The 25,908-nt window shown below is 39.0% G+C and overlaps 2 protein-coding genes across 3 annotated transcripts in view; one reads left to right on the top strand and one right to left on the bottom strand.

The window, feature by feature from the left end:
• The window catches only part of LOC124151794, an 84,730-nt gene extending 82,546 nt beyond the window's left edge, over positions 1-2,184 (bottom strand). For both annotated transcript variants that reach the window (XM_048401759.1, XM_048401760.1), the window contains exons 1-2: positions 2,119-2,184; positions 265-515 (exon numbers count right to left, since the gene is read on the bottom strand). In XM_048401759.1, coding sequence (XP_048257716.1) covers positions 265-410 — 146 coding nt within the window. In that variant the 5' untranslated portion in view covers positions 411-515; positions 2,119-2,184. The remainder of the gene's footprint in view (positions 1-264; positions 516-2,118) is intronic.
• A 3,092-nt stretch (positions 2,185-5,276) lies between these two features.
• On the top strand, positions 5,277-21,196 carry LOC124151792 (succinate-semialdehyde dehydrogenase, mitochondrial-like). Its single transcript, XM_048401762.1, has 11 exons — positions 5,277-5,409; positions 6,690-6,811; positions 6,992-7,075; positions 7,821-7,991; positions 10,112-10,228; positions 11,780-11,923; positions 12,499-12,642; positions 13,245-13,403; positions 14,817-14,986; positions 19,882-19,940; positions 20,976-21,196. The coding sequence occupies exons 1-11, from the start codon at positions 5,295-5,297 to the stop codon at positions 21,179-21,181; spliced, it is 1,491 nt and encodes a 496-aa protein (XP_048257719.1). The 5' UTR covers positions 5,277-5,294; the 3' UTR covers positions 21,182-21,196.
• Positions 21,197-25,908: the final 4,712 nt, after the last annotated feature.

Genomic DNA, 25,908 nt, shown 5'->3' with positions numbered 1-25,908 from the left:
ATTGTGATCGATACTTGTATCGAGAAGTAAAAATCTACTGATGCATCGTCCCACTACTAGTGTATAGACTTGGTGACGGGGCTAGTTGCGTGTCATCATACCCAGTGACAGTGAGGGACATTAGGTGTAATATCAGACTCAATTATTTACAGGCTGCAGTCCTAATGCAGGAATATTGCTGATTGCGCTCTCAAACAACAAACAAACAAACTAAATCAGTGTCAGGGTGACAAAACAACAATAACACTTGTTTCATAAAAGTACCTGACTGAGAACTTGGGTGAGATTCCATGAATTATTTCATTTTCCTCGAGTTCACTCTTCAGGTCAGCTAACTCAGTGCGGAGGTCCTTCTCAAGGTCAGTGACCTTGTCGTTAGTGGAGGGTTGGTATATTTCTTCTAACTCCATCGTGTATCAGTGTCGTGTCCCGTCAGTCTGTGTCAGCTGTAGGTGGGGGGTGGCGTCACTGTCTGGCTGGTAGATATGGCATGTCTTTCACTTCATGTCAGCAATCTGAAGAGCAAGATTAAACATGATACACTTGACATCTATTCACATACAGTAAACTCTGTTTCAAACACTAATTTGGGTTTGCTGATCTGAGCAACAAATACTGTATTCGACGTAATAAGCATCCCGCTCTAATAAGCGCCCACTGAGCGACATTTGCTAAGATATTGGCTAGTGAACAATCCCAATTAGCACCCCTTCTGATTGATCAATGTACACAAGACTTATATATTCGCGTATGATACACACTTGTGTGTTATATGCACCCTTAATTATGGGCATTTAATTCTGGAAAAATATATCTGTCGTACATAAACATTTCAGGCTGTCAGCATAAACCACGAAATTTATCTTTCAACTCTGTTTTTTGCACCAAAATAACATTCTAATAAGAGCACCCTATTACTAATTTTGAGACCGCTCTGAGCGCTTATTACGTCGAATATGGTAAGCTTTTAGTTTGTTTCTGCACCTTTGTATATAGTACTAGTTGGTTTCAAAACAGGAAAATATCCTTACAGACATTGACAAATGCTCATCATATGTGGGTTTTTTAATTAATGTAACACATAAGTTGTACAAAAGACATTTTAACCAGACCTGGAAAAAAATATAAAAATAATCATCAAAGACATTGATAAAAATAAGTAATATTGTATATATAATAAGTAATTAATGTAGATCCAGGGTTGACCTTGTATTATTTTTCCATGGATCTAAGGGCCCCACATCTTAACAGGTTGACATTAGGATTATGACAGGTTCCTTGACTTTCATCAGTGAAATAATTGTGGCACTGAAGCAATGGATACAAAATATGAAGTATATTGAGCGATTTTGCTTGAGACAAATGGCATAAAAGGGCCAGTACGTAGACCCTTCTGAAGTTTTGTTTGTAAACATATGCAGATATAACCAACAAGCTAATCAACTTTTCATAGGACATTCTTAGATATATTTTCCAAATTTGAAAAAAGCATCATTAGAACAATCCAACATGAATAACAATCTAAAAATGCCAAAATAAAATGATCTAAAACCCTGAAAAAATCATTGCCATTATAAATTTGACTGACGCACAGTTAGGTAAAAAATTAATTATCTGCATCATCAAACATAACTGCAAAGATTGACACTTTGGCATTCATAATAATACGAAAATATAAGGAATATTGTGAAAGCCTTGTGAAAATATTATTAAGTCAGTTGTATCATTTCCTTTCCACTGCAAAATTACACAGAAATGGACTTATAAAAGCCAATTTGAAACCATTACTGACATACAGTAGTAGTAATGGCATGACTTTTAGGGTAACATAATCTACAGATACAGAGACATTGCATATGTTAACAAAATATGAACTGAATGAAATAATAATGAACTTATCACACCAACAGTGAAGATTAAACGTATCAATAATAGGTGTTTTTTTGCAAGACCCTTGGTCCGTGACGTGAGTAGGTGATTATTGTTGACACCCAACTGATATTGCTCTTTCTGCCAAACACACTAAAATCTATTTCACAAACATAATCGCATATTTGGCATGCTATTCAAGGTGATTTCTTTCATATAATACAAAGAAACTGGGAAAAATAAACACACCACAATACTTTCTTTTTACATTACTTTCAGCAAGTGCGTCCAGTCGCTCGGCAACCACCGTGAGAGTTCTCAAAGGGACGTAACTCTAAAGCGTGTCCTTGATTCTGCATCAGCTTGATTTTCTTGTTGGCACATGATCTCGAAGACGGGTTCAAACACACAACAACGGTGACCTTTTTTTAAAATGGTTTGCTTTTCTTTTATTGAAATATTGAATAAATGCAAACCAAAAAGACACAGTTTCATTTCATTTCGGAAACAAATGAAACCAAAACCATATCTTAATCATTCAATATGCACTATGGACTTGACTATGATTGCATGCGTTTACAAAGAAATAATTTCATGTTTAAAGGTCGAGGTATTTTTTATATCTCTGATAATTAAGTCAATGTCTTCTGTCGCAAAGTTTTCTAAAATGTTAAGTAAGAAAAACAGCGTATTTAAAAATTTAATGTTTGTTGATGGTTTATTCTAAAGAAGAAGGTAGTCAAGTATTTCCTCAAATTTCCAAAGTGAGTGTTTCACCTTGCTTAGGCTTTGTAGTGAGTGAGTGAGTATGGTTTTATATACACCGCTTTTAGCAATATTCCAGCAATATCATGGCGGGGGACACCAGAAATGGGCTTCACACATTGCTACCCATGTCGGCGTTACGAGCGAAGTCTTTCGCCACTTGGCCACCCGACCGCCACACATTTGTTTGTTTATGACTCAAATAGTGAAGCTACCAAGTGTACGCGAAAAGGTGAGCGTATCCTGCCCCACCGGTGGTACCTATCACAAACACATGCAAAGGCAAGTCAATTGTTCACCTGAAAAACACACACGAGAACACATGGTACAACATATGGTTTAAACTAGGGCTTCACACAATGTACCCATGACATGTGACATGTGACATGTGAACGCTTTAACCACTAGGCTCATGATATAGTCGGAATTGTACAACCGACTCTGTTTTATGTAGAGATTTCTATTTGATAGTAGAGTGCGGCGCTAAACATCAAACAAACAGTTATATCATGGAGGAAGTGCATGGTTTTACTGGTTTTCTGTGGCTGTTCGTCCTGTGGGCTGAGAGTTGAGTGCATGGCCTGGTAACACTTTTAGCCTGCGCAACTTACGAGACTTACGAGACTTACGTACTCGGAGCATATCCGTGGTATTGAACACTTTCCTGTTTCAATACTCTGTGTCATATGTCATAAGTCATATGTGTTAATTTGATGAGGTGTTTTAACAGGGACATGATACGCTCACCTTTTCGCGAACACATGGTATCATTACTATTTGATAGCGATTCAGAAACACATGCTCATTATATAGTCGGAATCGTACAATCGACTCTGCTTTATGCAGAGATTTCTAAAGGATATGGAAATGGTTTTGTCGCTTTATCAACATTAATTCAGGTGGCGATGAGGTACATGTACCTGACTCTGAGGACGTGGGTTCCAGTCTGTACTGTTACTTCGCAAGTTTGCAATTTGTCAATGTGGCATCAATATTGGCGACATTACTACTGGAACCTGCTTGTGTTTGGTTCGCCTTGTATTTGTGTCTGTTTGTTTGTTTGTTTGTTTGTTGTTTAACGTCGCACTCAGCAATATTCCAGCTATATGACGGCGGTCTGTAAATAATCGAGTCGTGATTGACATCATGCGCATCGATCCACGCAAATGTGATACGATGACATGCATCAACCAAGTCAGCGAGCCTGACCATCCGAGCCCGTTTGTCGCCCCTTACGACAAGCATAGTCGCCTTTTACGGCAGGCATGGGTTGCTGAAGACCTATTCTACCCCGGATCTTCACGGGTCCACAAAACATCTAATCCACACAAATACAAATCAATTGGAGAAAATTCTACGTGTGCATCTTGCAAAATAACAAAATGATGCTTCATTTGTTTTGTTCACTCTACCTCCTTAATGCATTTTACATAAAATTGTATTGTCCAAGCCATGGTACACGACATGGAGTCTGTGGTATGAAATGTTTACATGTTCTTTACATTTGAGAGAGATAGAGGGAAACCATTTATCATGATTCGAAAGCAAAACATTCAAACTTACACATGTCAAAGGGTCCATCAACTCATTCTTTGCCAGAATCACACCAGGATGCCGTTGTACAAAGCGATCTTACAGCTAAGGTGATCGTAACTTCAATACCTTAACATAGACGTACGACAGTCGTAGCGCTAAGGTTGTTTTGTGCGACACCCATGGGTATATGGATAAAGGCTGAATATGACGTTCTTGAACGTCAGTACCGCCAACGTGGTGGCGTCGACCAGCCTTGTTGCATCAGTAACCTTTGGGTGATAGCACAGATTCAGATACGTCACCGGGAATCATCTTGAGAACAACAAATACTTCAAGTGTTTGAATCGCATTTAGAAGTAAAACAGGAAATACGAAGTCGTAGTGGATAGAGCTTCTGCCCTGAAAGTGGAAGTGAGTGAGTGAGTGAGTATGGTTTTACGCCGCTTTTAGAAATATTCCAGCAATATCACGGCGGGGGACACCAGAAATGGGCTTCACACATTGTACCCATGTCGGGAATCGAACCCGGGTCTTCGGCGTGACGAGCGAACGCTTTAACCACTAGGCTACCCCCCCCCCCCCCCCCGAAAGTGGAAGGTCTTTGGTTCGATCCCCGGGAGCGTCATACCAATAGACCTCAAAAGATGGTACTTATTGTTACCCTGTCTGAGAGGGTGAAACAATGGTATCTCAGGAGGATAGTACTATAAAACCGGCCTTAGTCTCGTACAAGCAGCCACGCGCATACACGCGCGTAGCGATATTTGAGCAATAATCTTGATTGCGACGTTAAATCCCATTTCACCTCCCCTCACCTGACTGGAAATACCATCCAAAACGGTATAAACCCAATTCACACTCCCGATGATGTTCAGCAACAAACGTAGTGGATAGAAATGCTTGGGAATAGTATGACAGGCAGCATCATTAAACATGTTCTTAGTTAACTTTCTATTCATCATTGAAATATGCATAATCTTCTGTGCGTCTGCAGTAGTTATGTTTGAATCACTCTTTAAATGTTGTTTCCTTAATGATATTTCAATTTCTTTTCAGGTTTGTTGCACGTGAATTTTGTCCAGACACCTGAAGTTTCCCAGCTTCGTGTATTTCACATCATCGCCATGGATACAGTCCCACCTGCAGCGTCAGGTGTCCGCAGCGCCAGCAGTTTCCTGTTTGACAAGGCATTTGTCGATGGGCAGTGGGTCGGTGCCAAGTCAGGCTCAGTATACCAAAGTAAGATTATTCTTATAACTTCATGTAGTTATCCACGGTTATATTAACAAAGGACAGGGTATGTCAGCGATGCTTTTTTCACCCACAAGATTATTCAAGAATGGAGCAAAATTGTTCCGATAGTCATCAGATGTGTTCATTTGAATGATAATTAGACATCGGTGTTCTTTTGCAGAAGCACACCAAATACAGTAAAGTACGGTTATAACGAACTCAAAGGGACTACTATTTTTAGTTCGTTATAACCGTAGTTCGTTATAAGCATATATACAGCATAACTACAGCAAATAGTCGGAACTAAATAGTTAGTTCGTTATATCCGCCAGTTCGTTATAAGCGTGTTCGTTATAACCGTAGTTTACTGTAGTCTTATTCTAAATGTTTTCAGGAAGTTTATAGTTCATGTTTGAACATGAGCAAGTCTTTCACCGAGAGTGATGTGTTTTGTGCAAATGCAGGTGAAGAAATTACATGTAAGTGGAACAGAATTCCTCTTGGTTAGGGACCTACATCACTGTAGGCTGTCTCACTGCATAAGCTGATATACAGCGACGTAACTGAAATGTTGTTGAAGACCCAACTTTACAGGGCATTGTAACATCATCAGTTACCAGATGTAAAACAGTGAGTGAGTATGGTTTTACGCCGCTTTTAGCAATATTCCAGCAATATCACGCGGGGGACACCAGAAATGGGCTTCACACATTGTACCCATGTCGGGAATCGAACCGGCCTCAGATGTAAAACACTTGATAAAGAATCTTGTACAAGGTATATGGTGAATGGTGAAAACAAACCACAAGCCACAATTTACAAGATGCATCCTAACCAGCCTTCTTCCTTACAGTGGGTTATAAGAGTTTTTAGTGCTTTCAATTGGGCCATTCGCAAAAGGTTCCAGTGAGACTGATGATGATGTGCCCCATGTCATTGTTTTCTTCTTCTTCATCCTCCTTCTCCTCTTCTTCTTATTGTTTGTTATTTCTCCTCTATGTCTTGTCTCCATCGCCTGTTTCCCCGCAGAACCCGTGAAGATCCGGGTTAGAATAGGTCTTCAACAACCTATGCTTGTGGTAAGGTAACGGGATGGGATAATCAGACTCGGTGACTTGGTTGATGCATGTCATCGTATCCCAACTGGGTGGATCGATTCTCATGATATCAATCACTGGATTGCCTGGTCCAGACTCGAATATTTTACAGACCGTCGTCATATAGCTAGAATATTGCTGAGTGCGGCGTAAAACAACAAACAAACAAAACAAAAAGTTTTCCCGCAGTCACCAACCCGTCGACAGGCAAGGTGATTGGTTCCGTCCCTGACATGAACGGAGACGACACCCAGCAGGCCATAGAGAAGGCTAATCTGGCATTCCTCAAGTGGAGGGACACCACAGCAAAGGTAGGCAACATGTGGATGTGTTAAAGTAGAAATAATCCTAAAGTCTTGCATGTCTGCTTGAGTTTCAAATTGGTCCAGCGATATCAGGTATAACGTTTAGTTGTTTACATATAGCTACTGCATGAAATACTTCTCTATGTGGACAACGTTAGTGAACCTTCCCTTTGAACTATTTTGCAGGAACGGAGCTTGATTCTCAGGAAGTGGTTTGATCTAACCATCCAAAACAAGCTGGAGTTAGCTAAACTACTGACAGCTGAAAATGTAAGAAAAAAGAGTCTACAGTTTATGACCTTTCTAGTTTCAATTGAAACCAGATGTCGAGATAAGCACACGGAACATTACATACAAACATGTTCGTCACCGTAAGATTGATAAAATAAACCTTGCGATTCACACCTTAAGCTTGAAAAAAGTCATTATCAAAGTTAACGAGAAAGAAGGGGTAAACGTTTTGAATTACAATTGCTCATTATTTAGCACTAGAAGTGTCATTCACCGAGTTCAAACATGGAACAAATGTATTATTCTTGTTGGCCCAAAGGGCACACCTTCCATATTTATGAGGCCACATTGCATTAATTTTTTTTTATTTCTATCTCCGAATGTAGGTCCTCTGAATACCCGTGAAGATCCGGGGTAAAACAGGTCTTCAGCAACCCATGCTTGCCATAAAAGGCGACTATGCCTGTCGTAAGAGGCGACTAACGGGATCGTGTGGTCAGCCTCGCTGACTTGGTTGGTGCATGTCATCGTATTCCAATTGCGTGGATCGATGCTCATGATGTCAATCACTGGATTGACTGGACCAGACTCGATTTACAGAGTTGGAATATTGCTGAGTGCGGCGTTAAACACACACACACACACACACACACACACACACACACACACACACACACACACACACACACACACACACACACCAGGTAAAATGATTCCCTTTAGCTCTGTCATGCCCACCCATACTGCCAGTATCTATATACACTTGCTATTTCCCGGTCCCCAGGGCAAACCCTTGCAACAGGCCTTGGCTGAGATATCTACTGCTAGTGGGTTTATCGAGTGGTATGCGGAGGAAGCCAAGCGTGTCTACGGTGATGTCATTCCGTCAACAGCTGCCAGCAAGAAGATGCTGGTCTTGAAACAGCCTATTGGAGTGGCTGGTATGATTACTCCCGTAAGTCAAACATCTCAAATAAAAATGAAAAAAGTGCATTCTACAAAAATTGGCTAATTATTTTAAGGTAACACTGGCGTGATGCATATGTCAGGTCCTTCTTGAAACCAACAAACATATCTATGCCAATAAAGCAAGCATCACAGCAAATTTGGGATTTGAACCCACAGTCCTTGGACTCTGGCATTCAAAAGGGAGGTAACTCTACACATTGAATTGCAGGGCGACTGTGCAACCCTAGTCAAATACATGTAATACCAATGATCACTTCCATATCTACTGTAATTGTCCAATAATCATCTGAATTAAAATATGAAATCCATTGTAAAACTTGAAATTTCACAAGAAGGCAAAATCATCTATATCCCCTGACCTTTTAAATGTGAGCATCAAGTCACAAAAGCTATGTCATTTACCTCATTTTGCGACCAGTGAGGATTCCGGGGTAGAATAGGTCTTCAGCAACCCATGCTTGCCGTAAAAGGCGACTAACGAGATCGGGTGGTCAGGCTCGCTGACTTGGTTGATACATGTCATCGATCCCAATTGCGTGGATCGATGCTAATGATATCAATCACTGGACTGTCTGGTCCAGACTCGATTATTTACAGACCGCCGTCATATAGCTGGAATATTGCTGAGTGCGGCGTTAAATAAAAAACCAACCAACCTCATTTTGCCCAAACCTGGTAATCTGAGTACAACTGACATTATCTGATTATGATTGGTGACTAAACCAAACAATTCCCTCTATTCTTTAAATGTTTTCAGTACCTTCCAAGGATGTGAAGTAGTGATGGTACATTTTAATAGATCAAACTTTTCATTTGATAACAATGCACTCACTGAAATCAGATCTCAGTGCTCGATACCGGTACACAAAGATATGAGGAAATCCCATTACACCTTCCACCAGAACACTGGTTTCAAACTATTCCAGATTAAGCTTTGAAAAGATATTTGGCAAAGATTTCGATTAAATTTGTAAACTGAACAAAAGACAATTCTGGAAACTCTACTAGATGGCCGAGATTGTATGGCAGTACTGCCCACGAGCTTCTGCTTCAAATGGGATGTCCTCAGATCAATGTTTAGCGGAAGCGAGCACTTAGATTTGATTTTAATGAGATTGACAACAATGGTCCATATAATATTTTCAAAACTCCGGGGTAGAATAGGTCTTCAGCAACCCATGCTTGCCGTAAAAGGCGACTTCGCTTGTTGTAAAAGGCGACTAACGGTTTCGGGTGGTCAGGCCTGCTGACTTGGTTGATGCATGTCATCAATCCCAATTACGTTGATCGATGCTCATGATGTCAACCACTGGATTGTCTAGTCCAGACTTGATTAGTTACAGACCGCCGTCATATATCTGGAATATTGCTGAGTGCGTTAAACAACAAACCAACCAACCAGAGTAGTAAAAGGCACCAGTTCAAAGCATGCATACAAACTTTCATGAAAAAAATGTTGAACGTATGTTAGTTACGCTCCGGAAACGAGGTGAGGGGAAATTGGGTTTAACGTCGCGTCCAAGATAAGTCCACTTATAAAGCACGTGTGTGTGTGTGTGGCTGATTGTACTTGTCCGGACTGGTGCCGTGTTTATAGTATTATCCCACTGAGATACCATGCCGCAGATTTACATGAATACTCCACTCAGACACAGTATACCGTCTCCGAGCCGACCATTTTTATCCCCTTGATGCCCAGCGCCCGGCAGGGTAATAGCATGTTCCATCTTTTAACGTCTGTTTGTATGAGGCAGCCGGGCATTGAACCCCAGACCTTTCGCTCTCTGGGCGTACGCTTAACCACTAGAACACGGAGGTTGCCACCTAGAAACGAATCCAACCCACATTTAAATTGCTACACTGATACGCAAACAAAAGAAGCACGATGCATGCCGGTATATGTGTCTCGTATGCTCTGGAAAAGAAACGTGATAGACGGACAAATGGAGTCCATTTCTATATTCCCCGCACAGCTGTGTTCACATGGGCAGGGCGTTATAAACATTTTCTTCTGTATTGGCACGGGCCTATGTACAAGTCCGTGGTATTGGTAAGATGTTAAGTTTCACAAAACCCATTTGGACAATGACCGTATTTGTGCTACAGTGGAACTATCCCAGTGCTATGATCACAAGGAAGGCCTGTGCGGCCATTGCTGCCGGTTGCACCGTCGTCTTGAAACCAGCAGAAGACACGCCGTTCTCAGCTCTGGCCATGTGTCAGGTGAGTGGAGGGTATTAGGACACCTACTGTTCTCAGCTCTGGCTATGTGTCAGGTGGGTGGAGGGTATTAGGACACCTACTGTTCTCAGCTCTGGCCATGTGTCAGGTGAGTGGAGGGTATTAGGACACCTACTGTTCTCAGCTCTGGCTATGTGTCAGGTGGTTGGAGGGTATTAGGACACCTACTGTTCTCAGCTCTGGCTATGTGTCAGGTGAGTGGAGGGTATTAGGACATCTACTGTTCTCAGCTCTGGCTATGTGTCAGGTGAGTGGAGGGTATTAGGACATCTACTGTTCTCAGCTCTGGCCATGTGTCAGGTGAGTGGAGGGTATTAGGACATCTACTGTTCTCAGCTCTGGCTATGTGTCAGGTGGGTGGAGGGTATTAGGACACCTACTGTTCTCAGCTTTGGCTATGTGTCAGGTGAGTGGAGGGTATTAGGACACCTACTGTTCTCAGCTCTGGCTATGTGTCAGGTGAGTGGAGGGTATTAGGACATCTACTGTTCTCAGCTCTGGCTATGTGTCAGGTGAGTGGAGGGTATCAAGGACACCTACTGTTCTCAGCTCTGGCTATGTGTCAGGTGAGTGGAGGGTATTAGGACATCTACTGTTCTCATCTCTGGCTATGTGTCAGGTGAGTGGAGGGTATTAGGACACCTACTGTTCTCAGCTCTGGCCATGTGTCAGGTGAGTGGAGGGTATCAAGGACACCTACTGTTCTCAGCTCTGGCCATGTGTCAGGTGAGTGGAGGGTATTAGGACAGCTACTGTCGTCCAGGCAAACTACAGAGGAACACTCCAACCACCACGTTCCTTTCATGAATGTTTGAGCTTACTTTGAGAATGTCATCATTGACTTTGTCCATCTGTAACTTCTGAACGACGAAACCCCTATTCCACACAACATCAGGACATCACTATCAAATTTGACCAAAATTTACTCCCTGGCTTCAAAAGATCAAGACTTTCATTTTGAAAGTTTTTTTATCAACATTAATATAGAAAGAAGAAATGTGTTCTTTTCAGGGTTAATATAATTTGTAACACTGATTTGCAAAGGTCTATTTAAAAAAAAAGAGTTTCCACTATACTCAAGAGTGAGTGAGTATGGTTTTAGGCCGCTTTTAGCAATATTCCAGCAATATCACGGCGGGGAACACCAGAAATAGGCTTCACACATTGTACCCATGTCGGGAATCGAACCCGGGTCTTCGGCGTGACGAGCTAACGCTTTAACCAATAGGCTACCCGACCGCCCCACTATACTCAAGAAGATATGGTATGTACTCAGTCTTTGACTTCAGCCAGTAAAATTCAGTTTGGTCTCGTAAGCTTAGCTAATAACAGCTCATTTTATAACACTAAACTATACCGAAAATGATGATGAGGCCTTGTTCGCGCTATTGTCTCAAACGTTTTATCACACACTGTATATTATGTTTTAATAGAATCCAACTGCAAACTGATTCAGCAAAAAGTCTCTGCCTTACAAACAAATCAAGCTGTTGCAGTGATAGAATCTTTCATTTGCCTCTCTCCCTCCCCCAGCTGGCCAAGGAGGCAGGCCTCCCGGACGGAGTCTTGAATGTGGTGACCAGTTCCCGTGACAACGCCCCTGCAGTGGGCAACGTGCTGTGCACCAGCCCCGTCATCAAGAAGATCGCCTTCACAGGGTCCACAGTCACAGGGAAGGTGAGAGTACATTGGGGTCTGCCATCTGTCATCTGCCATCAGGCAGGCTATACTTTTATCATATACTGTGAAACCTCGCTTGTCTGGTCTTCGTTTATCCTGAAACGGGTGATTACGTGTAGAACCATGCAAATGACATTACACGGTAAGAATGATTTGTTCATCCGGAAATATTTTTAAATAGACGATTGTTTGGGTCTGTCGAGATTTACCGAAGACACAGTAACTATGGTTACACTTGCGATTATTAACACCACAAACGTAGGAAGGAAACTGATTTCAGATTATCTGCATTCATCATTAGGATACGATGAAATGTATTCAACCAAGTCACTATGTTTGCCTCTTATGGCAAGCAATTCGAAATCCCACCTGTACGACAATAATAGGTTGCTGGTGGCCTATATTTTTAACAGGAATCCTCACGCGTAAAAGCAAAGGTTCGTGGCCCTATTCTTCTCATGGGAGTCCTCACGTGTACGACAAGCAGAGGTTGCTGGGGACCTGTATTGTATCCGGACTCCCCACGGGTGGCGTCAGGTTGAGCATCTCACAAAGGGAGTTGTGTCTTGTAGATTCTCCTCCAGCAGTCGGCTTCTACGGTGAAGAAGGTCTCACTAGAGCTGGGCGGAAATGCACCGTTCATTGTGTTCGACAGTGCCGACATTGAGGCAGCTGTCCAAGGGACCATGGTCAGCAAGTTTCGAGGTAGTGGGCAGGTAAGGCCATCAATATGTTTTGTTTTGTTTGTTTGTTGTTCAGCGCCACCTATCCTTTAAAGTTGTGCGAATGTTGGTCCATAGTGTCGGGGCAATTCATTTTAGCTGTAACATGTGAAATGATATCTCATTGAGTTAATGAAGACCGAAATTGTTTCTTTTAGATGTTTAACGCCATACTCCATACTCCATATTCCAGCTATAACACTGCTGTCTGTAAATGATCGTCTGGACCAGACAATCCATTGATTAATATTATGAGCATCGATCCAAGCAATTGGGATAAATGTCATGTAATCACCGAGCCTGTCGACCTGATCCAATGAGTCGCCTCTTATGACGAACATAGGTTGCTGAGGACTTATCTTCTTACCTGTCGATAACACAGAATCGAACCTTCAGTGTTCTGAAATAGATGGTCACAATTTCCTATTTTCTACAGACAATGTGCGTACCTACAATATAGCTAAACAGATGTAACTGACCACTTTGACAATGCATATGGCGCCATCAATACTGACACTGTTACAAGAATATAGAAGCAAACGTTTAATTTTCATCAATTGAACTGCATGGATCGTCATTATTTCCCGTTTCCTCAGATGTGTGTGTCTGCCAACAGGATATTGGTTCAGGAAGGAGTCTATGACCGGTATGTTGCACGTCTCGGGGAGGTCATGAACCAAGAACTGAAGGTCAGGGACGGCTTTGACGACAGCACCACACAAGGACCTCTCATCAACAGCAAGGCTGTGGACAAGGTTAGGAGGCCTATGGGGAAAATATGATTTTATTATTGTCAAAATGTGATCAAATTTGATGAAAGAGATTATAGCTGAGTGTGTTTCCGTTTCGTAAATATCCCATATTATGAATAAAAATTGTATCATGTGGGCTTTAATACATTTAAAACATAATACAAATTTGTTAATTCCTAATACATGATATTAACAATACAGAAACACATGATGGTAATAATATCTTTATCACCTAATGACAATCTTGCAATAATCGATTTGTAAGACATAATTTCATCATCTTCCCGGGGCAAGGGCGTTAACTGACTATAATAGTTCAGTTTCCACCCCTGCCGAACTTTGCTTCAATTTCGTGGCTCGCTCGTAGCGCCACCAGTTGGCATTAGGAGTTACGTCCCTTATATGTTCCTTATATAGACCAATCAGATTCCATCTCTCATATCACTTACATTTGCTTTAAACGAAATGGCAGCGCCCAGTCAAGATGATCTGATCGATAATCAAGATATATTTTGTTATACGACAGGTCTTACTTCACGAAATGCATCAAATTACTTGAGCACCTTCATTAAAAACATGAAAAGAATCGGAAACATTTGTCGACGCCAAGTTGACGTTACACATGCTTTTCAAATCCTGCAGTCGACCCAAATCTGCACGTTGAAATCCATGTTGTTGGTGTCTGGTTCACTACGCGATTTTCATTGGACTATGCCTAGACTCGTTACTCAGGAATTCCAGCCTAGTTCGGCAAGAGTGAAAACTGGATGTTTATAGTCAGTTGACTCTCTTGTCTCGGGAAGATGTAATTTATAGAATATAGAAGTAGCAGTATATGCCACTTGTTGACTTGAAGAAGGCATCGTGGCCAGTGCTGAGAAACTCACTTTCTCTGTGATATAGAAGTAGCAGTATATGCCACTTGTTGACAGGTAGAAGGCATCGTGGCCAGTGCTGAGAAAAACTCACTTTCTCTGTGATATAGAAGTAGCAGTATATGCCACTTGTTGACAGGAAGAAGGCATCGTGGCCAGTGCTGAGAAACTCACTTTCTCTGTGATATAGAAGTAGCAGTATATGCCACTTGTTGACAGGAAGAAGGCATCGTGGCCAGTGCTGAGAAACTCACTTTCTCTGTGATATAGAAGTAGCAGTATATGCCACTTGTTGACAGGTAGAAGGCATCGTGGCCAGTGCTGAGAAAAACTCACTTTCTCTGTGATATAGAAGTAGCAGTATATGCCACTTGTTGACAGGTAGAAGGCATCGTGGCCAGTGCTGAGAAACTCACTTTCTCTGTGATATAGAAGTAGCAGTATATGCCACTTGTTGACAGGAAGAAGGCATCGTGGCCAGTGCTGAGAAACTCACTTTCTCTGTGATATAGAAGTAGAAGTATGTACCACTTGTTGACAGGTAGAAAGCATCGTGGAAGATGCCAAGAGACTTGGTGCGAGGCTGGGATGTGGGGGCAAGAGATCGGACAAGGGAGTGAACTTCTTTGAACCGACACTGCTCTCCAATGTCACGCTGGAAATGAGGTGTGCTGAAGAGGAAATATTTGGACCCGTTGCTGCAGTTATCAAGTAAGTTGCAAACATGGCTGTTATCAACATCACAGGCTGCAACAAGTTTCTTTCAACTGGATCTAATATCGTGGGTTTGCAACACTTTTTAATCGAGTTTGGTCATCTGTTGATATATGCTACTTGAAAGAGTTAAAGAACACTCAAATTCTTTCATATAATATAGTTAACCTCTCATGGCGCCAAATTCTTTCATGTAACTTTAGTTTATCTCTCATGGCAGTCGAACACCAGATGCGAAAGAATCCGGTGTTCTTTAACTTCTTTTGAGTAGTATACAATCATACAGCCATAAACAAGCAGCACATATACAATAGTGGACATGTAATTATCCAAAACTATTTTCTGATGGTATTTTAACTTCCTTATGTTTGAATTGACGCACACACATACGCACGCACGCTTGCACACACACATTTATATTTTCATGTATTCTATTGATGGAATTTGGTTCTTTACAATATGAACCTAATGTTTTCGTGTTTTCTATTGATGGAATAGGGGCTCCTTACAATATAAACATATTGTTTTCATGTATTCTATTGATGGAACATGGGCTCTTTACAATATAAACATATTGGGTGTTTTCGTGTATTCTATTGATGGAACATGGGCTCTTTACAATATAAACATGTTGTTTTCATGTATTCTATTGATGGAACATAGGCTCTTTACAATATAAACATATTGTTTTCATGTATTCTATTGATGGAATAGGGGCTCTTTACAATATAAACATATTGTTTTCATGTATTCTATTGATGGAACATTGGCTCTTTACAATATAAACATATTGGGTGTTTTCATGTATTCTATTGATGGAACATGGGCTCTTTACAATATCAACGTATTGGGTGTTTTCGTGTATTCTATTGATGGAACATGGGCTCTTTACAATATAAACATGTTGTTTTCATGTATTCTATTGATGGAATAGGGGCTCTTTACAATATAAACATATTGTTTTCATGTATTCTATTGATGGAACATAGGCTCTTTACAATATAAACATGTTGTTTTCATGTATTCTATTGATGGAACAGGGGGCTCTTTACAATATGAACCTAATGTTTTCGTGTTTTCTATTGATGGAATTGAGGCTCCTTACAATAAAAAACATATTGTTTTCATGTATTCTATTGATGGAACATTGGCTCTTTACAATATAAACATATTGTTTTCATGTATTCTATTGATGGAATAGGGGCTCTTTACAATATAAACATATTGTTTTCATGTATTCTATTGATGGAACATAGGCTCTTTACAATATAAACATATTGTTTTCATGTATTCTATTGATGGAATAGGGGCTCTTTACAATATAAACATGTTGTTTTCATGTATTCTATTGATGGAACAGGGGCTCTTTACAATATGAACCTAATGTTTTCGTGTTTTCTATTGATGGAATAGAGGCTCCTTACAATATAAACATATTGTTTTCATGTATTCTATTGAAGGAACATAGGCTCTTTACAATATAAACATATTGTTTTCATGTATTCTATTGATGGAACATTGGCTCTTTACAATATAAACATATTGTTTTCATGTATTCTATTGATGGAATAGGGGCTCTTTACAATATAAACATGTTGTTTTCATGTATTCTATTGATGGAACAGGGGCTCTTTACAATATGAACCTAATGTTTTCGTGTTTTCTATTGATGGAATAGAGGCTCCTTACAATAAAAACATATTGTTTTCATGTATTCTATTGATGGAACATTGGCTCTTTACAATATAAACATATTGTTTTCATGTATTCTATTGATGGAATAGGGGCTCTTTACAATATAAACATATTGTTTTCATGTATTCTATTGATGGAATAGGGGCTCTTTACAATATAAAAATGTTGTTTTCATGTATTCTATTGATGGAACATTGGCTCTTAACAATATAAACATATTGGGTGTTTTCATGTATTCTATTGATGGAACATGGGCTCTTTACAATATAAACATATTGTTTTCATGTATTCTATTGATGGAACATAGGCTCTTTACAATATAAACATATTGTTTTCATGTATTCTATTGATGGAACATTGGCTCTTTACAATATAAACATATTGTTTTCATGTATTCTATTGATGGAATAGGGGCTCTTTACAATATAAACATGTTGTTTTCATGTATTCTATTGATGGAACAGGGGCTCTTTACAATATGAACCTAATGTTTTCGTGTTTTCTATTGATGGAATAGAGGCTCCTTACAATAAAAACATATTGTTTTCATGTATTCTATTGATGGAACATTGGCTCTTCACAATATAAACATATTGTTTTCATGTATTCTATTGATGGAATAGGGGCTCTTTACAATATAAACATATTGTTTTCATGTATTCTATTGATGGAATAGGGGCTCTTTACAATATAAAAATGTTGTTTTCATGTATTCTATTGATGGAACATTGGCTCTTAACAATATAAACATATTGGGTGTTTTCATGTATTCTATTGATGGAACATGGGCTCTTTACAATATAAACATATTGTTTTCATGTATTCTATTGATGGAATAGGGGCTCTTTACAATATAAAAATGTTGTTTTCATGTATTCTATTGATGGAACATTGGCTCTTTACAATATAAACATATTGGGTGTTTTCGTGTATTCTATTGATGGAACATGGGCTCTTTACAATATAAACATGTTGTTTTCATGTATTCTATTGATGGAACATGGGCTCTTTACAATATAAACATATTGTTTTCATGTATTCTATTGATGGAACATTGGCTCTTTACAATATAAACATATTGTTTTCATGTATTCTATTGATGGAACATGGGCTCTTTACAATATAAACATGTTGTTTTCATGTATTCTATTGACGGAATAGGGGCTCTTTACAATATAAACATATTGTTTTCATGTATTCTATTGATGGAACATAGGCTCTTTACAATATAAACATATTGTTTTCATGTATTCTATTGATGGAATAGGGGCTCTTTACAATATAAACATGTTGTTTTCATGTATTCTATTGATGGAACAGGGGCTCTTTACAATATGAACCTAATGTTTTCGTGTTTTCTATTGATGGAATAGAGGCTCCTTACAATAAAAACATATTGTTTTCATGTATTCTATTGATGGAACATAGGCTCTTTACAATATAAACATATTGTTTTCATGTATTCTATTGATGGAACATGGGCTCTTTACAATATAAACATATTGTTTGCATGTATTCTATTGATGGAATAGGGGCTCTTTACAATATAAACATGTTGTTTTCGTGTATTCTATTGATGGAACAGGGGCTCTTTACAATATGAACCTAATGTTTTCGTGTTTTCTATTGATGGAATAGAGGCTCCTTACAATAAAAACATATTGTTTTCATGTATTCTATTGATGGAACATTGGCTCTTTACAATATAAACATATTGTTTTCATGTATTCTATTGATGGAATAGGGGCTCTTTACAATATAAACATATTGTTTTCATGTATTCTATTGATGGAATAGGGGCTCTTTACAATATAAAAATGTTGTTTTCATGTATTCTATTGATGGAACATTGGCTCTTAACAATATAAACATATTGGGTGTTTTCATGTATTCTATTGATGGAACATGGGCTCTTTACAATATAAACATATTGTTTTCATGTATTCTATTGATGGAATAGGGGCTCTTTACAATATAAAAATGTTGTTTTCATGTATTCTATTGATGGAACATTGGCTCTTTACAATATAAACATATTGGGTGTTTTCGTGTATTCTATTGATGGAACATGGGCTCTTTACAATATAAACATGTTGTTTTCATGTATTCTATTGATGGAACATGGGCTCTTTACAATATAAACATATTGTTTTCATGTATTCTATTGATGGAACATAGGCTCTTTACAATATAAACATATTGTTTTCATGTATTCTATTGATGGAATAGGGGCTCTTTACAATATAAACATATTGTTTTCATGTATTCTATTGATGGAATAGGGGCTCTTTACAATATAAACATATTCGGTGTTTTCGTGTATTCTATTGATGGAACATGGGCTCTTTACAATATAAACATATTGTATGTTTTCATGTATTCTATTGATGGAACATTGGCTCTTTACAATATAAACATATTGTATGTTTTCATGTATTCTATTGATGGAACATTGGCTCTTTACAATATAAACATATTGTATGTTTTCATGTATTCTATTGATGGAACATTGGCTCTTTAGAATATAAACATATTGTATGTTTTCATGTATTCTATTGATGGAACATGGGCTCTTTACAATATAAACATGTTGTTTTCATGCATTCTATTGATGGAACATGGGCTCTTTACAATATAAACATATTGTTTTCATGTATTCTATTGATGGAACATAGGCTCTTTAGAATATAAACATATTGTATGTTTTCATGTATTCTATTGATGGAACATGGGCTCTTTACAATATAAACATGTTGTTTTCATGCATTCTATTGATGGAACATGGGCTCTTTACAATATAAACATATTGTTTTCATGTATTCTATTGATGGAATAGGGGCTCTTTACAATATAAACATATTGTTTATTTTTTCATGTATTCACTTGAGGATCTTACTAATTGGGGGTACGGGTGGCCCAGTCGTGTAAGTCGCCACAATTTGCTGTGCAGAGTTGCGTTCCTTTGGATTGTGGGTTCAAATTCTGGTTCGACCTGATTATGTTTCTAGGTTTGTCAGCACCATATCTGTGTTCCTGGCATCGTTTGAGACCTGCATCGCTTCAGGCTTTCCTCCAACACCAAAGTGACACATCGTCATATAACTGAAAAGCTGTGTTGAACCAAACTCACTCACTCACTCACATGAGTAAACACAACTAAGAGCAGAGAACTGAGACTGTTACTGACTGATTTACAGGTTCAAGACAGAGGAGGAGGCAGTTGCCATAGCAAACTCCACCAGTTACGGCCTGGCAGGTAAGGCAGTATTTCCATGGCAACATTCTTGTGGCATTTCAGTTAGTTTGTATGGCCGCGCCAGGTTCGAGTCCTGTTTTGTACAGATGATGACTAATGAGATTTATCAGGGTGTCATGCAATGCCTCTAATTCTTTACTTTCTGGTCTAAGGTAGAAAAATGTTGTTATCAGTAAACATTACCTGTTGGCCCTTTCAGCATTCTCTTCGCAAACCATTTCACAAGGGAAACGCCAGACTGTATGGTGTCATGCATGGCCTGTTAGGCTATTGTTGTCTGGCAACATCTTCTCATCTGAAAACAAGGAACTGAATAAGTCTTTAACCGGGCACAAAAGTTTCTGCAGATATAGATATACAGATATAGTGTTTCAAATGATTTTGACCCATAGGTTATATTTTTTGTTTGAACTAAAATTCATAAAAGAAAACAAAGACCTGAATATTGAAATTTATCTTTGTATGTGCTTAAATGTCTACAAGTGCGTCACCTATAGGGAAAGGAAAGATTAAAATTCATCCATTTTGAAAATTAAGTTCTTTGAAAAGACGAGAAGAGAAATAACAAATCTTGTAACAAGCTTTGTTATTTTATTCCCTGAAAGCACCACTTTTATGAAAATAAGGTTTATATTCTCCAAGGTTCGTTCTCATTCATACTTTATTACTTTTTTCTGTAAAAGTTTACAAGGGGAGACTATTCATCATTGACAAGCTCACAGGCATATTAACCTTTTGACTGAATGGGTTGAGCATTTTACCTCCAAAGTTTAATATGGATGTTGTAGCTCGAATAAGAAAATAAAACACTTTTGAGTGATTGAAAACCCCCCAAAATGTATGTACACATGTGGGAATCACACTGGGCAAGATATTGATGCTGAGTGGCTTCACTTTGCTGATCTTTTAGGATTTCATACATATGACTAAGCAGGTGAGCTACAATTGGTGCTAGTTTTGTTTTTGTGATTCACAAGAACTAAATCCGTTACATCTGAACATAAAAGTACAATTCATTTTCTTGTCATCCTGCAGGCTATTTCTACTCACAAAACCTGAGCCAGATCTGGCGAGTAGCAGAGAAATTGGAGGTTGGTCTGTGTGGTGTTAACGAGGGGCTCATCACCGCCATAGAGGCACCTTTCGGCGGAGTGAAGGAGTCGGGTCTCGGAAGAGAGGGCGGCAAATACGGAATTGATGAGTTCCTTGAGATCAAATATGTCTGTCTCGGAGGTATATGATTGCCATGTGCTAACCTGGCTCTTGTTGCTTATCCACGCACCTCAAAACCACAGTAGGTTAAAAACAAGACAATAAAAGACAAATGCTGGAGAAGTGTGATAAAAGCAAGTCCAAAAGGAAAGTAGTATCGACATATCAGTCGGCTCCGGACAATCAACTTCTCTCTTCAAATACATGTCTCGGTACATGAGGTGACATCGGAGAAGAATGAATGCATTATTTACTTCACCAACTATTGTGCACGACTATCAATCGCCACACCTGCACATGCTTTCTTGATCTCCATGCAGCACATTGACCTAACGGGATCGGGCTTGGTTGATGCATGTCTTCGTATTCCAATTGCAAAGATCGTGCTCATGATGTCAATCACTGGATTGTCTGGTCCTGACTCGATTATATACAGACCGCCGTCATATAGCGAGAATATTGTTAAGTGTAGCGTTAAATAACAAAAAAAACCCATTAAACTATGAGAATGTAAAAGAAGATAGTGAAATAACAACGGTAAAGGCGTGTGCATGCCTGTATTAAATATATAGTGTCCGCATTCGCTGAATACAGTGTTGTTGTTGATTTTTGCCCGCCTAGTAAGCAGATATTAGATCACTCAGCCCTTGCTGTGTGGGACGAGTGCACGGGGTATTTTGAGATTAGGAAATCATATTTTCGGGGTCCAAGTCCACAACCGCTACCTGAGCATAGTGTACAGAGGATTGCAACGGGTCGTTCGTATATTAGTTGTATTGTGTTTAACCATGTCGGGAGGTACTGGAATTACCGCGTAAAATGCTGGTTCGCTGCCTTTGCCACTGGAGGTTGTGTAACCACCATCCCCTATCCAAGAACTATTCCGTGTCTTCTGATATAGGAACACATAACATCATGCTTCCAGACGACCTCGGCTGACACTACAACTGCCTTTCTACGGTGACTGGGGTATCATTGGCTGTGGACAGCACCCGCAACTCATTCTTACACTTCACCATGAATGCGGAAGGTTATACTTTCCCCGACACTCGGAACAAACTGACCAGAAAAATACACTTTTTGGGGTCCACTTGGGCTATTTGTAACACGAATCACAAACCGTTATGTGAACCATTATTAATTTTGCTCTAACAACCAAATCAACATCTTATGGTGGTAGGCATTGTGCATACAAAATGTCATCAGATGTAAAAGAGGGGGAGCACTAAGCACCCAGTGAAGAGCTCACAATATAACGTTGTGGATCTGCAGGCGGACAAGTGTTGTCAATTCAAGATGAACAACCTACGGTGGATACTAGCGCCACAATAAACTTCAATTCGTTCCTTTGTTATACACACTATATACCTAGAGAAAGTAGTAAAGTTTCAACGTATTTATACGTTTCTAATGGATCAATCATATTTAAAAACCCGTGTGTAACAAGCAGGATATTGTTCAACCCGTTTATCCTCACTTAGTGATTTGTTTGTTTGTTGTTTAATGCCGCACTTAGCAATATTCCAGCTATATGACGGCGGCCTGTAAATAATCTAGTCTCGACCTGACAATACAGTGATTGATATCATGAGCATTGCTCCACGCAATTGGGATCGCATCTTCCCGAGGCAAGAGAGTTAACTGACTATAAAAGTCCAGTGGAAACTGGAAGTCAGTTAACTCTCTTGCCTCTTGCATCAACCAAATCAGCGAACCTGACCACCCGATCCCGTAAGTCGCCTCTTACGGCAAGTATGGGTTGCTGAAGACCTATTCTACCCCGGATATTCACGGGTGCCTCACTAAGTGAGCATGGTCCCACACCTCTAAGCAATATTCTATAACCGTAATTATATCGACGCGCAGCAAAACGATGGCCTTCACAGGTAATTTAGTAACCATCTTAACTGCAATGCGTCTGCACCGCCTCGTTAGTGATATAAACATCTGCCAGTCACTTCGTGCTGCTTCCTCAGTACTGAATGTAGCAGCTCAATTACCCTTACTAAAACTCTATTAGAACAAGTCGTTATAACATTTATCAGTTTCGAGGCTTAATCTAACATTTATAATGTGTTTCAGTTAATATTTGACACTGCAGTCAGCAATATTCCAGCTCTTATATAGGACTTATATAGGACCCCGATACAGCTAATTTGGCATTCAGAATCATTATTTTGTTGTTTTGCGTTTATGTTGCTTCGCCACTGTATAAGAAACAGATTTTAGTTGGAACTTTATTGGCTAGGCTCGCTAAATACAATGTTTATTCCTAATGCAGGATATTTACCATCCCCAAACACACTCGCGTGATAACCTCTATTTATCCATCCTGGGATATCAAAACACAGGCAACAACCAGCCAAGGTGAATTGTCAGAGATCAGTGCCCTTGTTGCTAAAACGAGGAATCAGTTGACTGTCTGAGTGACGTATTTATGTTTAACTTGGGCATGGTATCTCAGTCGGCTAGCACTATAAAATCGGCATTAGTCCGGAATAGTACAAGCAGACACACACTCACGTACGCACGCACGGCGCACGCACGCACGCACGCACTCACCCACACACGCATACGCGAGCGCACACACACATACACGTGTATGAACGTCACTATAGAAGGGCAATAATCTTGGACGTGTCATTAATGATAAATTGTCACTTATGACAACGCCTGCGCGGAGACGGAGATGCATCCATATTCAAGTATACTGTTTTTAACCCACATTTATGTTGTTTTTAAACAAACAAAAATGAAAACATCTGATTGATAAAAATAATATTTTAGATCCTTTTACTATTTCATTTTGTAGGGTGGCTGTATGTTTTATGATACGTCTTTATGCGGACGATACTATCCTGATGTCAGACAATACTAATGATCTCCAGCATTACATAAATATATTTGCAGAGTACTGTAAATGAAACAGATTAGTTACAAATTCAAGCAAAACTAAAATTATTATATTTAATGGCACAACGAAAGATTTCAAACACGTTTTAAGCTATTTGGTGTTGTTTTACAAAACGTTAATACCTACAAATACCTTGACATACTATTCTCCAAAAATAATACTTTTTCCAAAGCCAAAAACGCACTGGCACAAAGTACACCCAAGACAATGTGTTATGTTGTAAAACAAAGTAAATATCATCATTTATCTATAGAATGTCAATTGAAACTCTTCGAATCCTTGGTAAAGCCAATTTTATTGTATGGCTGTTCAATTTGGGGTATTTACAAAATATCTGTACAGCCACGTTTCGTGAAACTTCTATTCTCTGGAAATAAAAAAAAATACACATTTGAAAATGTAATATGGAGAATCGGGTTTATATCGTTTATTGTTTGACATCAAACTGTATATTGTGTTGTTAGTGCAAACCTGTTCAAAGTAAATATAATAAGTTGGCTTATGATGTATATAAAATATTATTAGATATATGCATCTGAACATTACAAACATGAATGGATTACCTTTCAATAATTGTTTGGTTCAGTAAGATAGGGCAATCCCTAACTGGTTTTACTACCTTCTCCCCAAATAATGGTATGTCCACAAAATTACATGATCAAAAGACCCGTGAAGATCCGGGGTAGAATAGGTCTTCGGCAACCCATGCTTGCCGTAAAAGGTGACTATGCTTGTCGTAAAAAGCGACTAACGGGATCGGGTGGTCAGGCTCGCTGACTTGGTTGATGCATGTCATTGATCCCAATTGCGTGGATCGATGTTCATGATATTAATCACTGGATTGTCTGGTCCAGACTCGATTATTTACAGACCGCCGTCATATAACTGGAATATTGCTGAGTGCTGCGTTAAACAACAAACCAACCAATTGCAACCAACCAACCAACATGATAAAAAATCTACAAGTATGGAGAAACGAAATAGAAAATACTTCAAGATGTATTACAGATATGTTATTTAAAGCTGATTTATATTTTGGAACATGTCTTAAAATTTTGGATAATAAATATAGAATAACAATACCTCATTTTCGCGTAGCGGATCCTTACAAAAGTTTGCAAATCGGTTTTCGGTTCATACGTCAATGAACCGAAAATAATACACAGTCAATACTTATACAGTAAACTACGGTTATAACGAACACGCTTATAACGAATTAACGGATATAACGAACTAACTTTTTAGTCCCGACTATAAGCTGTAGCTATGATGTATATATGCTTATAACGAACAACGGTTATAACGAACTAAAATTAGTAGTCCCTTTGAGTTCGTTATAACCGTAGTTTACTGTAATTACATTCGACAACGTAAAACATGTTTTATCTACAATAGTTTAACAAAAAACAGTTGTATATATCAAAGCAGACAAAAATTACGCGATTGATAAACATTCCAGGTGTATGAATACATACTGTGACGTGACATGAATCTCCGACGTTCATATGAACTCACACAAAGTGAAGGTCAATTCTTAAATGAATGCAATAACACGTGACCAATTCAGCTGTTCGTTGAACGTTGAATTATAATGTAGTGAAACATGTTGTGCATATACAGTACGTGCAGTAAATGATATTGATACAAATACATATTAATTAACTTGTGAATACGTGTGGGTTTTCAGTAAACGTTATTCTACAAATAGAAAGGGTAACTAAATATGTCAGCGGTGGATAAGTAGAAATATTCATCATCGCCTCGGATCTTTAATATTATTACGAAATGACCCAAACAGGGTGAATATTTACATGCTTAACCATTTAGAAGCCGAGGGTAAAG

This window comes from Haliotis rufescens, unplaced genomic scaffold (assembly GCF_023055435.1).
Source record: "Haliotis rufescens isolate VD_foot unplaced genomic scaffold, xgHalRufe1.0.p SCAF_23, whole genome shotgun sequence".
NCBI lineage: Eukaryota > Metazoa > Mollusca > Gastropoda > Lepetellida > Haliotidae > Haliotis > Haliotis rufescens.
The sequence above is the reverse complement of the archived record's forward strand: the minus strand, read 5'-3'. Positions and strand labels throughout refer to the sequence as shown.